The sequence below is a fragment of the Neophocaena asiaeorientalis genome, unplaced genomic scaffold (assembly GCF_003031525.2).
Source record: "Neophocaena asiaeorientalis asiaeorientalis breed wild unplaced genomic scaffold, Neophocaena_asiaeorientalis_V1.1 scaffold7, whole genome shotgun sequence".
Lineage (NCBI taxonomy): Eukaryota > Metazoa > Chordata > Mammalia > Artiodactyla > Phocoenidae > Neophocaena > Neophocaena asiaeorientalis.
Genome location: NW_020185337.1, coordinates 14,733,017 through 14,748,356, shown reverse-complemented (window position 1 = coordinate 14,748,356; position 15,340 = coordinate 14,733,017). Strand labels below are relative to the sequence as shown.

The 15,340-nt window shown below is 37.2% G+C and overlaps 1 protein-coding gene across 4 annotated transcripts in view; it reads left to right on the top strand.

Annotated features, from left to right (window-relative positions):
* The window catches only part of PDLIM5 (PDZ and LIM domain 5), a 206,988-nt gene that overhangs the window by 52,129 nt on the left and 139,519 nt on the right, over nt 1-15,340 (top strand). For all 4 annotated transcript variants that reach the window (XM_024736150.1, XM_024736149.1, XM_024736153.1 and 1 more), the window contains exon 3: nt 14,201-14,352. In XM_024736150.1, coding sequence (XP_024591918.1) covers nt 14,201-14,352 — 152 coding nt within the window. The remainder of the gene's footprint in view (nt 1-14,200; nt 14,353-15,340) is intronic.

Genomic DNA, 15,340 nt, shown 5'->3' with positions numbered 1-15,340 from the left:
TGCTTTATTATTTCAAGGAAGGTTAAAATTCAAGTGAAACGCAAAAAAAGATTTATGCAGCTTATGGAGAAGGTGCTGTGACTGATTGAACATGTGAAAAGTGGTTTGTGAAGCTTAATGCTGGAGATTTCTCGCTGGACGATCTCCACGGTCGGGTAGACCACTTGAAGTTGATAGCGATCAAATCGAGACATTAACTGAAAACAATGTTACACCATGCGAGAGATAGCCGACATACTCAAAATATCCAAATCAAGTGTTCAAAATCATTTGCACCAGCTTGGTTATATGAATCACTTTGATGTTTGTGTTCCACGTAAGTTAAGAGGAAAAGGCCTTCTTGACCATATTTCCCCATGCGATTCTCTACTTAAACGTAATGAAAACTTTTTTTTTAAAACAAATTGTGATGGGCGATGAAATGTGGAAACTGAACAGTAACGTGGAATGAAAGAGATTGTGCGGCAAGCGAAATGAACCACCACCAACCACACCAAAGGCCGGTCTTCATCCAAAGAATGGGATGTTGTGATTGTGGTGGGATTGGAAGGGAGTCCTCTATTCTGAGCTTTTTCTGGAAAACCAAATGATTAATTCCAACAAGTACTGCTCCCAATTAGACCAACTGAAAGCAGCACTAGACAGAAAGCGTCTGGAATTAGTCAACAGAAAACGCATAATCTTCCATCAGGATAACGCAAGACCACATGTTCCTTTGATGACCAGGCAAAAACTGTTACAGCTTGGCTGGGAAGTTCTGATTCATCTGCCATATTCACCAGACATTGCACCTTCATATTTCTATTTATTTTGGTCTTTACAAAATTCTCTCAATGGAAAAAATTTCAACTTCCTGGAAGACTGTAAAAGGCACCTGGAACAGTTCTTTGCTCAAAAAGCTAAACAGTTTTGGGAAGATGGAATTATGAGGTTGCCTGAAAAATGGCAGAAGGTAATGGAACAAAAGGGTGAATACATTGTTCAATAAAGTTCTTGGTGAAAATGAAAAATGTGTCTTTTATTTTTACTTTAAAAACCGAAGGAACTTTTTGGCCAACTCAACACCTTAACTCAAAGACTTAAGTAAGACATTGGTCTTTCATCATTCAAGAGTGAGTAACAGTTGGTAGTACTGATATTTTTGATTTGTACAAGAAAAGCTCTGAGACTAGATTTACCTGTAACCACTGCCAGTAAATTCTTGCTTTCTTTAACAATAATGGCTTTAGTCCTATCCTTATAGTTAAGTGAATCACCAGCACTTGATTCATCGAAGTGCTGGTGTAGTAAGTGGGAAACAGGGTGAAGATGAAACAGCAGACGATATGCTTCAGGCGTATTCTACCAGGGAACCAAAATCTTGGCCCCTTCCACTCCCTGACTCCCACCTCTGTGCAGGCATTGCACAACTGGAAACAGTGACATTGCTTAATAGACTTTCCCTGACGGCTGTCAGCACCCTGCCCCCTGCCAAGTCCCATGTTGCCCAGAGCTCAGACACATATGGTACACCAGTCGCACTGAAACAAGAATTCTTCAGTGTTGCTCCAGTCTCTTTTAGTTTAAAAAAGGAAAAAAAAAAAAAAAAATAGTGGCACTGACGTAAGAACATTTCCTTTTCATGTCTAGCTGCTGTTTGTGATCACGTGTTTGCTTTCTGTGGAGGGAGTAAACATCTAGGCTAAATCAGTGTTTTGTGACTAGAGACCCGAGTGCTAGACGTGATCTACCAACAATTGGTGCCATCTCAATAAAAGCCAGCTTTGCAGGCTGGATTCCTGGGCTGGAAAAATAAACCTGGGATGGCAGGAAAAGGCATAGGAGACCCATAAAAGGGTATTGGTAGTAGTTCTGACCTAAAGAAAGAGAGCTGGAAGGAAAGGATTCCCAGGGGTTTTTTTTTTTGTTTGTTTTCTTATTCCCCCTCAACAAATCCCAAGCGGGATAAATAAAATAATTCCATGTACAGCAAGTGTTAAATCCTTGGGTCCAAGTTTTGATGAGTCTTAGTTCTTAAAGGCTACAGATGTACAAAGGAAACTGAGATCACACTTCCGGAGATGGGAATGGAGTGAAGACTTACCCTTCTTCTTTAAGGGATGAGAGAAAGGGCATGGTCGAAACAGCACTGAAAGGAACCAGGAATTGACAAGCATGGATTTCTTGGAACAGTATGGTATCCAGGAGTAATAGTTGTAAATGTAAGCAGTCTGTTCTAAGCAATGATAACGTGAAGAACACCCACATGAGTTGATGTGGAAGCAACTTGTGGACTTAGATTCTTCTGAAGTTACTTATTGTCACTTACTATGCCCTTTATTATATGCCTGACATTTAGTTAGTTATCTGCATGTTTATATGTTGATTTTCTCTTTCCAGTTGATTGAAGTAAAGTTCCATGAGGGCGTGGATTCATTTTGTTTGTTGTATCACGGTGTCTAGAGTAGCCTGGCACATAATAGACACCTGGCAAGTATTTGTTAAATGATGGAATAAATGAGTATTTGGTTTCCCCATTAGCCTAATAATTTATTCTTATAGTCATTAGCATCTGGTCCATACGTACTCACTCGGTATGAATGAAGGCATAACTCAGCATTAAATGCCAGAGGGCTCAGCTGCTACCAGTGGAAAGAAGAGTCTTGTCATTTAGGCTAATTCATTCTAAAAGAAAAACTCATTTGGGATCTGAAAAAGTAGATAAGCTAGATTCTCTTCTCTCCTAATTAGCTCCAAAATCCAACCTTTTGAGTTTCTAATGTTGATACAGTTTCAGGTTTTTGAAAAGCACCCATGTTTGCCATTTTAGTGTTTTGTAATGAAGAAATAAGAGTAATATGTATGAAGTAATTGGAGAATAATACAAAATTCATTTTAGTGCCTGAGTAACGGATACTGATTGTAATGACTATAATGAGAGGTTGTAAAGTCTGTGTAAATATTTATTATGGTTTAGAGTTGAAAGGGACCCTAGAACATTTGATCCAACTCTCCTGTACAGCTGAGCAGAATGAGGCCAGAGGGGTAAATGACTTGCCCAAGGTCACAGGATTTGTTAGTGGTAGAGCTAGAATTACCCTCAGTTTTCTTTTATAAAACTAAGGGTCGCAAGGGTGTGGATAACGGACATTCTCATACACAGTTTGCAGGATTGTAAATGGCTGCAAATATTCTTGCCGGCAATCTAGTGTCGTGGATCAAAAATTTAAATGTGCATACCTTTTTAGAATAATTCCTAAAGAAAAAGTCAGATAAGTGTGCCAAAATAAATGTACAGTATTATTCATCACTTTGTTTAACATAAGAGCAAAAAAAAAAAAAAGGAAATGGGTTAAATTATTAAATAATAGCCTATTTACTAAATACCTTTAATTTCCAGTGTGGTGATTCATCACATGTTTATTGTTTATTATGTTTAAGTCTTTGTACAATGAACCTAAAGAGAAATAAAAGATGTAGTCCTTGCCTAGAAGGAGCATCCTTGCTGGTCTTCAGATCAGCAAACTGTCAGTTGCAGTTTGAGATGAAATAAAGATAGAAGTGAAGAGTAAGTATCTAGAAATTTTTGTCTTTTGACAGAGTAATTTTATGTCTATTGAATCTGATGATAAAGAATTTGGTCTTATAATTTGAGTGGCTTCTTTAAATTTTGTTTTTTCAGTAATTTATTGTAGATTACAGAAGAATTGGTAAAGGCAAATGGGGGGAAATCTTTCCCCACAGATGGTATCCTCCACCACAGATAGTTTGAGGAGCACTGCTTTCTGAAGAGTTGCAATACAGGTGGGAAAAGTTAAATAGTAGAAAACGATAGATGAGGGGAAGGGCCATGCCTGTTTTCAGAATTCCGTATTGAATGTAGTGCCTCATTGGAATAGAGACCCTTATTAGATGTTAGTGATTTATGCTATGAAGATTTTAAAAGTTTAAAAGCGAGTCCCCGCTTTTTTAAGTTATACTTATCTGCCGTTAGCATGTAAGTCATGATTTTGCACCACTTTGAATAAATATTAATTCTGTTCTGAGTTCTTAAATTTTCTTGATGCTAACAGATTTTTGTTTTTGTTTTGAAACATCTTTAGCATGTGGGTTTTGAAGGGCTTGTGATTTGTTTCCCCTGTCATTGAAGTATGCTGGCACTGGTGGTTTAGGAACCACACTTTGAGAAACAGTGTTCTAAGATTTCACTAAATCATTAGTTCGTAACATTTCTTTTGGTTAGAGATGCCTTTGAGAATTTGGGGAAAGCTGTGGACCAACTCAGTGGAAAATACATGTATACTTGCACACAATTTGCATACAATTTTGAGGGGGATTCATCTCATCATTGAGAAGAACCTTAAGAGGAGGGAGGGTTGAAATGTGTGAATTTCAGTGTTAATCTGTTCTCAGGTAAACTAGAGTTGACTAATTCATTTTGAACCTGTATAGCTCTCTGACATTTCTTACCATTTTCCTTATTATAGAATGGACTATATAGAAACACTAGTTTCTCTGTAAGTAACAAATTTGTTTGATTTTGAGATGTTTGTGGATGTGTTCTTTTTTTTTTTTTTTTAGCAAACCGCCATACTTTTCACATTTCTGGTAGAATTATATTCACACATGGACTACAGAGCACATTAAATCTCTGGGCTTAAACACATATGGATTAACTGAAAGAAAATGTTATGTGGCATCTTAATAGTGAATTGCAGTTTAAGAAGGCGTGTTTCTATTTTATTAGGTCACTGGTAGAGAAGAATAAAGATGTTTCAATTAAGTAGGACTCATCAAGGAAATACGTTTAGACTACTAGAACAAACATATTAGCAGAGCAACATATGTTTTGAACTAGGTAGCTCAGTGGCTACATAAGGAAAGAGGAGTAATCACCCTCACTTCCGTTTGGTTTTGTAAGTCATAATGACACATACTTTGAGGTATTCTCTTCGTTGCTACCATATAAGGTGTATTCTCAGACTTTTGGGTAAAATTGATTACTGTTTGACTCATAAGCTAAAAAATAAGGCCCATAGTTAAAGTAACCAGTGCCCATGAGTCAGGATTTTACAAACGTACTCACTGAGAGACATCAGTGATTGCTTGTTTTATCTCCCTATTCTGACCTATAGAAAGCCAAGTCAGTTTATTTCACAAAAAAGGTGTTCAAATGAATTCAAAGTAGCCTCCAGTTTTAAAGGGGCACATTCATATTAGACATCCAGGCCAGAGATTGACATTTTGTATTAGTTGAGTTGCATTTGTAGGCCAGTGGAGGTGCCAACATTATATAATAATAAACAGTGCAAGACAGAACACCTTTAAGTGTTGAGTGTAGTAACATAGGGCAAATTAATAAGCACTGGAGTGGTAGTAAATAAATTGGGATTTGAAAAGAGCCTTGAAGGATATGTTTGGAAAAAATTTAGTACTTCTCAGTGTTCTTCGGCTCATTTTGGTGGCTGAAAACTCTGACCATTTTTCTTCATTTGTGATATTTCTTGGTAATTGAGTAGCATTCATCATTTGGCAGGAAAACAAGTTCTGTGAGTTCTCTCTTTTGGAATAATGCTTATTTAGTCTTAGGTATTTTTGGGGGGTGGTAGTGCAAAAAAATCATATTCACAGTATTCTGGGAAGTATGTGGGAGATAAACGTCTCGATACTTTTGACCATAGCCTCATAACTGGATTCAGATTTTTTATTCTACAGTAGGTACTACTAGAAAATATATTTTAAAGCAAAATTAAAGTTTGCCCATTAATTAGGTATTTTTTAAAATGAGATTTTTCTCTGTGCTTTCCTCTGCCTCACGAAGATCCTGTTGGTCAGATGGATATAATTTTTTTAGTATATGTATTTCTCTGAATTTTGGTAACGGCACTGTTAGAAAAACAATAGCTTTTCTTTTCCCATGGTTTAGTTCCCATGGTTTTTGGACATGGGAAATTTCTGTTAGTGTTTCTTTCTGTAGCTGTCATATTTATATGTTCCTTTTTTACATTTACTAAGCCTGATGGCATTCCTGTCATACCCATGGCGTTAGGGTCACACATTCCCAAGCATTCCATATTTGTTGAAAATATGCAGAAGGTTGAAAACTGGATGTTGGCAGTGGCTTATTATATAGGTACCTGTCTTCTATTTGTTACCTGTAGCATATAATAGGATTAATACCAATCTTGATCTTATTAATCGGATTAATACCAGTTCTTTTGAACCAGCATAAATTGTTCTCAGTAAACATCTGACTAATACAATGTTATCTATATTATAAAATGATCTCTAATGTTCTTGGGCACATATATTTTCAAAAAATATTTCTTTTGCTGGCACCTGTTTTCTGAGGTTTGGAACTGCTGGCTTATTTCCAAGGGAAGACAGATAGAGGTTTCTATGTGCATACTGAGAGTTCCCTATGATTTGGAAGGATACATTTCATTAGGGAATTCTAAGATAGTGTTGGAGTCACTGCTCTGACTAAACATTTTGCCTTTTTATGAAAAGGCTGCAGACAGTATAGCAGCTGTGTTAAATGTTCATTTTAGACAGAAAGCTTAAGCAGTTAGACTTACTTAAAATGATATCTGCCATACTGGGTTCTAACTTTTAAAAATGAAAGCTCTATACTGCTTCCTTTGATTTTGTTTGGTTTTTGCTATGAGTTCAATGATTGGTTTGCTTCTATGATATGTCTCTTAAGAGGTAATAGCTATGGGGCAGGGTTAGTTTAACAGGGATAGCTATAACCCCTTATGAATCCCAAGTAGTTTACTTCTTTATGGATAAGACAGATTTTCTCTTCAGTGTGTCTTTGAGATCCTCGTCTAAGTGGTATGCTATCTTGAGATGGTATTTTACTTTCAATGCAGTTTTATAAAGACATAGTACTACTTTCCTCTTTTGTTAAAAAGTTTTAAGAAGAAATACTGTTGGATCCGCACATTTGTATAGAGGCTAATAAGCATTTGGGAGTTTAGTTATAAATTTTACTTGAGTCCAATAAAGATAATGACATGTTTGATGACATACATAAATATTACTGTGAGTTAATTGGCTCTACATCATAGTTATTAGTTATAGTCATTTAGGTTATTTTAGTTATTCAATTAAAGTGTAAGATCTTCTTGCTTCTATAATTAGTTACTATCTTGATGTTCTGTTAAATATTTCCATTATTTTGTGCACGTGCACGGTGATGTACAACACACCCAGAGAGAAGGCCTGGACCCCAAACCAGGGACATCTCATGACCCTTTCTTTGCTCATGGCCTTGGTTCCCTATTCTGCCTTCTTCCCAGTGCCCTCCCTTGTCATGTGTTCTTTCCTTCTTGCCCTTCCCTGACCCCCAGCTCAAGATTTCTTCACCAATATCACCTTATTGATTCTTTCTTTTTTTTTTTTTTTTTGCTGTACGCGGGCCTCTCAGTACTGTGGCCTCTCCCGTTGCGGAGCACAGACTCCGGACGCGCAGGCTCAGTGGCCATGGTTCACGGGCCCAGCCGCTCTGCGGCATGTGGGATCCTCCTGGACCGAGGCACAAACCCGTGTCCCCTGCATTGGCAGGCGGACTCTCAACCACTGCGCCACCAGGGAAGCCCACCTTATTGATTCTTATCCTTTGGCCTTTTGGTACAGTGGCCAGACTGTCCTGGAAAGTGGTGATCTTGAGGCCACCATTCTGTGGGAATGGAGTTTGGAAAATTCAGACTTGAATAGTGGTAAGCAGGGAAGGAGGATACGGGGAGCCGGGGTTCTGATTTGGTGGCATATCAAGGTCTTTTGGTAAGTGAAGAGAAAGTTGAGGCTTAGAGAAGCAGAGGGAAGAGAAGAGGGATGTTTGGTCTTCCTTTAAGGAGGGAAGGGAAAAATCAGGTCTGACTGGTCAGTTTGAAAAGTTGTCTTCTCTGCCCTTAGGTGCTTGAGGTAGATGTCCAGCCTATGTGAATTGATGGCGTAGTCTGATAACAGGTGGTTGATATTAGATGCTTTCTTATCTAAGTCAATGGGGAGGCTCTGTAAAGAGACCATTCTCTTGAAGGGCATACAGTTGTCCTGGTTTCTGCATCAGTAAACAGAAGTTCAGAGGTAGTTCTCACATCTGCAGCCATGTCTGCTTGCAACTTAAGTGAGACCACAAAGCAGTGTTTTTAAAGAAGCATACAACTACAGTTAAGTTTATGGAAAACTGGACAACAGTACTGAAAAATGTATTTAAAGATCAAAGGAGAAGCATTTGCTTGTGATTAGTTTGATTTATAATGAAGCTGACTCAGGAGCCTCCCATGACTGCTTCCTTCCTACACATTGTGCATTTATGAGATACACACACATTTATGGCTGTCATATAGTATGTACAAGATTTACTGATGACAGAAGGTTATTACTGCTTCAAACAAATGCAGACTATTTAAGCTTGAAAAAACAAAGGAAAAAATGAACTATGCAAATAATGAGTGACCTTTTAGTCTTTTCTTAGCTGCTCACAATTCCTAAGAGTGATACATCCTACCCAATTAAGGCAAACAATTTATCTTTCTATTGAGTGGATGCCTTGAGGAAGTAGTTCTGGGAATAAATGAAAGCTCATAGGAGTTTTCAATGAGATGCCACCTTTAACAAGCTTTACATTTGTTTCTGTGCATTGGGCCTTTCCCACTGGCGTTCGTTTAGGCTCTTTCTGCACTTTAAATAGTGAGTAGAAAGCCTGAGTATTGAATAATAAAGATGGTTAGAGATTTAGAAAAGATGTTAATGTCAAAAATCCAAGATGATTAATATTAGTAAGCTCAAAAAAACTGTAGACAAAAAGGAGTTTGTTTGACAGTTTAAATAACATGAAAGATTGTACAGATGGCGATGAGCATTTGTTTACATTTCTGATAACTGATTGAGGAAGGGTTGAGATTAAATACAATTAAACTCTTCCTAATACTTGTTAGATAAAGTACCAAGGGGAGTTGTGACACCTCTTTGGAAATCCTAGGAAAAATATATTAACTAACTATCCACAATGGATTTACTTTGTTCTATTGAAAATACAGTTTGATTTTTGACCTTTCTTAGGTTAGCTCAGCCTAATGTTTAACTGAAGATTCTCATTTTCAGATTATCTATTTTTCTCTTTGGTGAATTAAGTATATTTATACCAGAATTTCACATATTAAACTGATGGATAGATTTATTGATTTCTTATTTACTGTGGTTTAATCATCTGTTTTTCTAGTACCTACAATCTTCGAGGCTCTTGAGAACATAGTATAAAATATGATCCCTGACCTTATGGCGCTTACTTTGAAGTTGGAAACAGCTTGATGACTAGTTATAGATTGCTTCTGTTTCAGGCTTCAGCTTTATTCTACACTGTAGGAAGCAGAAAATATTTGAAGTTTTTCACCCTCATTTTATAAATAGTGGACATGATGGAACTCCTCAGTGTGAAGTGGTAGTAGGGTCACCATTATGGAAATACAGTAAGATGGAGGAAAGAGCAAGGAACATGCAGAGTTTGGCAGTAAGGAGGTCTTTAGAAAACTCTTACTGTAGGAAGCAGGCAAGATCAAGGTGACAGATGATCAGGGTATGGACTAGCATGGGAGACAAAAGGAAGAATCAACACAATTTAGTAATTTCCCTAGATGTGGTGCTCAAGGAAATGGCAGAACACAGGGGCTATATGATTTCTATGCTCCATGTTTTGAAAATAAGGGTGGCAGAGTAAAAGCAAGCCTAAAAAGATAGGTAATTCTGAGAAGTTGGATTTGAACATCTTGAGATCATAGGCTCTCAGAATCGAGTAGGCAGCTGCAACAAAGGAGTAAGTTTTATCTAGTGTATGACATTTGATTTGATTATTTTCTCTTTTTTTTTAAACATCTTTATTGGAGTATAATTGCTTTATAATGGTGTATTAGTTTCTGCTTTATAACAAAGTGAATCAGCTATATGTATACATATATCCCCGTATCCCCTCCCTCTTGCATCTCCCTCCCACCCTCCCTATCACACCCCTCTAGGTGGTTACAAAGCACCAAGCTGACCTCCCTGTGCTATGCGGCTGCCTCCACTAGCTATCTATTTTACATTTGGTAGTGTATATATGCCCATGCCACTCTCTCACTTCATCCCATCTTACCTTTCCCCCTCCCTGTGTCCTCAAGTCCATTCTCTACATCTGCATCTTTATTCCTGTCCTGCCCCTAGGTTCTTCAGAAACTTTTTTTTTTTTTTTTAAGATTCCATATATATGTGTTAGCATACGGTATTTGTTTTTCTCTTTCTGACTTACTTCACTCTGTATGACAGACTCTAGGTCCAACCACCTCACTACAAATAACTCAATTTTGTTTTTCTTTTTATGGCTGAGTAATATTAGATTATTTTCTTAATTGCTCATTACCTTTATATTACTGGACTGGGAGTATTTAAATTGCTTTAGTTGGGTACATTTTGAGCAAATGCCCTTAGGTTTCAGTGTTTCTATTTTAAGGCTACCTTATATGAAGAATGGCGAGGTAGGTAATTTAGCTGTGTTCTATTTCTGGTTAAAAAAAAATTTTTTTTTTTTTTGGATGCCCTTCTTGGCTAAAACAAAATGTAGGATAAATTATGTTTATTTTTTGTCTTATTATCAGGATTCAAATTTCCATTCATTTGTTTTAGTAGGGAATAGATGTCCCTTTGCCCTACCATTCAGATACGACTCTTATTTTAGGATTAGAGTTATACCTTTGTATAGACAGTTCACAGATAGATAAAACTTTTAAGACTGGAAGGGACCTTAGAAAGCCTTTGACCTCATCCAGTACAACCTCCACATTTCTTGGATTAGTAATCTGAGGTCAGGAGAATAATAATAATAATAGCTAACATTTATTAAGCTGTTATCTCACATAATCTTTATAAAACCCTACAAGTAAGTCCCATGGAAAATGGGTGGCATTGCTAGCTTTAGGAGTTGTTTTCTTTGTAAATGTCCTTCACAGTTTGAACAATTTAGTTCTGTGCAGGAGAGACGAACAGTTAGTATTTGTTATTAAATTAAATTATTTCTTTAATATTTATATTAATAAAAAAAGAAATACTAATTATTAAGACAGTCCACACCTATTATTAATTAATTAATTTTTATTTTTTGGCTGCGTTGGGTCTTCGTTGCTGCAGGCGGGCTTTCTCTAGTTGTGATGAGCGGGGGCAACTCTTCGTGGCAGTGCGTGGACTTCTCATTGCGGTGGCTTCTCTTGTTGCAGAGCACAGGCTCTAGGTGCGTGGGCTTCAGTCGTTGTGGGACATGGGCTCAGTGGTTGTGGCTCGTGGGCTCTAGAGCACAGGCTCAGTAGTTGTGGCGCACGGGCTTCAGTAGTTGTGGCACGCGGGCTCAGTAGTTGTGGTTCACGGGCTCCAGAGAGCAGGCTCAGTAGTTGTTGTGCACAGGCTTGGTTGCTCCGTGGCGTGTGGGATCTTCCCGGACCGGGCTCAAACCCGTGTCCCCTGCACTGGCAGGTGGATTCTTAACCACTGCACCACCAGGGAAGTCCTGTTATTTAATACAGGACTGTTTAATACAGTAAACCTGTTATTTAATACAGTAAAACCATAATATTTAATGTAGATATAATTATTTTTAAAGACTTTTTTCTTCCACCACACGCATACATTACTTTAATATTTTAATAAATATATCTGTCTATACAGTATTTTAAAATATACTTAATAAAGTTCTATCTTAATTTTTTTCTTCTTGATCCAGTGATCCTGGAATTCAGATTAACTTTATTTAATTTTCATTGAATTTTGGTATTACTTCATCAGTCATATAATATATAATGAAAAGTGTGTCTATATGTATGTATATACATACACATGTGTGTAATATAGCTATGTTGATAAGTTTGAGATGCATTAAATTTTAATCTATTTTATTACTCTGGAAATTTATTTCTTTATTGTCAACATTGCATTAATTTTTCTTACCTTTAAATATCTGGGCAGCTGAGAGGAGTTGTTTTGTTTGTTCACATTAGTACAAAGATGAAAACGGAGTCACTACACTTGACCCTTGAACACTTGGAGATTAGAGGCACTGGCCCTCTGCGAAGTTGAAAATCCGCCTGTAATTTATAGTCTGTCCTCCATACATATAGTTTGGTTCCTCCGTATATAAACATGCATATCATGTAGTACTATAGCATTCACTGTTGAAAAAAATCTGCATGTAAGTGGACCCATGCAGTTCAAACTCACGTTGCTCAAGGGTCAACTCTATGTACTATGTATATAATAGAGAATATTTCATTTGAAAGGTTTGAAATCTTTTATTTTACACTTTGTGTCTGTTAGATTTTACATATTCTTGCTCAAATAGATATTTTTTCTTACTAATTTCAAGAACTATGTCCATCATTTGATAGTTATGTGTTAAAAGAGATAAATTTCAAATTATTTAAAATTTTAGTTCTTCCTAGTTTTGCACTTTAAAACAAACCATAGATTTTGCCAGTGTTAAATACGTGGCATCCGTTCATTCAGTATATATTATGAAGGTCTATAGTGTCAGGCACACTTCTAGCTTAAGGGTAGTTGGGGAGAAGCGCAGACATGGGTGCTGCCTGGATGGATCTAGCAGTCAATACTGTTTTCTTGATTTTAGATCCAAAGAGTTGTTCTTGTACACTAGGATTGATCTGCCTTGCTTATTATTTTTAAGGAAAGGATTTGACAACTGATGGTAATCAAAACCTATCTGAGCATACAATATCCAGTTGTATTTATTGCTTTGCTTCCAGATTATGAATTCTAGCACTCAGCCTTTGTTCAGTTTGCTGAGGGATGTTTTTCTTTTAATCAAAAAGTAATTTTAGTAAAATGTTCTCTAAAATATTTAGTTTTTGTTAGTTTTTAAAAAATTGTGGTAAAATATAAAAATTTGACATTTTGGGCTTCCCTGGTGGCGCAGTGGTTGAGGGTCCGTCTGCCGATGCAGGGGACACGGGTTCATGCCCCTGTCTGGGAGGATCCCACATGCTGCGGAAAGGCTGGGCCCGTGAGCCATGGCCGCTGGGCCTGCGTGTCCGGAGCCTGTGCTCTGCAACCGGAGAGGCCGTGGCAGTGAGAGGCCGGCGTACAGCAAAAAAAAAAAAAAAAATTAGACATTTTAACCATTTTTAATTGCACAATTCATTAATTGCATCAAGTACATTTTCAGTGTTGTGCAGTCATTACCACTATCCTTTTCCAGATGTTTTTCATCATCCCTGCATAAAATCTACACTTTTAAGTATTAGAGAAATAGTGGTTGTTTTCTTTCTTTCTTTTTTGGGCCTAGTCTCACCTGTCTTCCAACAGCCCAGTATTCATTGTGATTTGCTTGTACTTACTGAAAAGCTTGTCATTTTAATTAGAATGGTTCCTTTTGATTTGTACTTGTTCCATGTTTCTGAATATCTATTAAAATTGTATCATCTTTCATTTTACTGTCATTTTATATTTGTTTGCTCCTTTTGGAGCAATGAAATAGATACACATGAAGTTTGAAGGAGATCAAACTAAATGTAAACATGTAGAAAATTTTGTAAAAAGGGAAAAAAGATTGGGGATTAAAGATCGTGGTACACAAAGGAGTCTGACAGTCTCAGACACAACTGGTTTTCGTCCCCTCGTTCTAAATGCCTGGAGCAGGAAGCACAGCCAGCGTAAAAGATATTTGGGCCTGTGATCTTAAAGAATTCAGTCCCTCAAATGCTGGATATGAATTGGACTCAACAGGAAGGATAGTTCAGTAGATCCTCCATCTGTATTACTCTTTGTGCTCAAACAAAAATACAGCTGTTTAAAGAGTTTTAAAAGTTATTTCTAAAAGAGTATTAAATACCCTATTCATATTACTTTCTTTTTTTTTTCTGCTAAAATGTAGTTGCCTTGCCTACTTCTCTTCCTTATTTGTAACAATCACACACTACTGTTATACAGTAAAGAAATGGAGAACTTATCAGGGACCTTTTCTCAGACAATTAGTTCAGTTTTTAGAAAACAAATAAGAATTTAAGGAAATAAGTATGAAAGTCATTTGAATTTTAACTTTACCTGTTAAGCAAGATAATTTGTATTACTTTGTCTAATAGTATATTAATGTTCTTCTCTTTTGATATAACAAAAGTATAATTTTCATCTGTGTTTATTTTTAAAGAGTGACAATTCTAATGAAATATATTTTTTACAGCTAAAAGATGGTGGCAAAGCATCCCAGGCAAACGTAAGAATAGGTGATGTGGTTCTCAGCATTGATGGAATAAGTGCACATGGCATGACTCATCTTGAAGCCCAGAACAAGATTAAGGGTTGTACAGGCTCTTTGAATATGACTCTGCAAAGGTAAATTGCTTTTTGTTTGGCTCTGAGAGAGAAGACAACACTGAGGAATGTGTTTTCGTGTGTCTGATTCATGGTGTTAACTAAGAAGCAGTTTCTGTTGCCATTGTTTCAGGTGGATAAATAAAAAATAGAATGGCTTTTAAATTGGGTAATTGAGCAGTATGAGAATTGGTGAAAGCTTTGGATTATAAGGCATGTATTCACATACGCATAAAGATTGTGTGTGCAGTTTCAGAGAGTTTAAGAATTCCTGAAATTTCTCAATGGAGTGCAGCCTAAGAATTCTTGTTACGGGTAAAACTCTTAGCCTTAATATTCTGGGCAGTATATTAGGAGTATTCTTTTAAGATATGATTTGGCTTTTCTTAGTATGTCCTTTTCCCTTTCTTTCCCTGGGTAGAAAAACAGAATTTTAATATACTCATTTGAAGTCCAAATTTTCTGAAATCAGTTTGGCTTCAATTTTAAAATAATCATCTCATTGATTGTACTATATCAGATCTTTTCAGCATCCCAACATTTGAACTGTATTGAGATCACCTGGATTGCTTGTTAAAAATAGTGATAGAGCTTCCCTGGTGGCGCAGTGGTTGAGAGTCCCGCCTGCCGATGCAGGGGACATGGGTTCGTGCCCCGGTCTGCGAGGATCCCACGTGCCGCGGAGCGGCTGGGCCCATGAGCCATGGCCATTGAGCCTGCGCGTCTGGAGCCTGTGCTCCGCAACAGGAGAGGCCACAACAGTGAGAGGCCCGCGTACCGGTAAAAAAAAAAAAAAAAAAGTTGTGATAGGAATCAGAATATCTAGAAGTAAGGACCAAGAATTATATATAAATACGTTTTCTATGATTATTATGAAATATGAAGTTAGAACCACTGCAGTGTCTTGGGTTGAGGGGAAGGGAGGAGAAAGAGGGGATAGAGGGAGGGTGATTGAATGATGGCTCTGAACCTTTAGGTTTATAAGGAAGTAGCTATCATTTACCAGGTG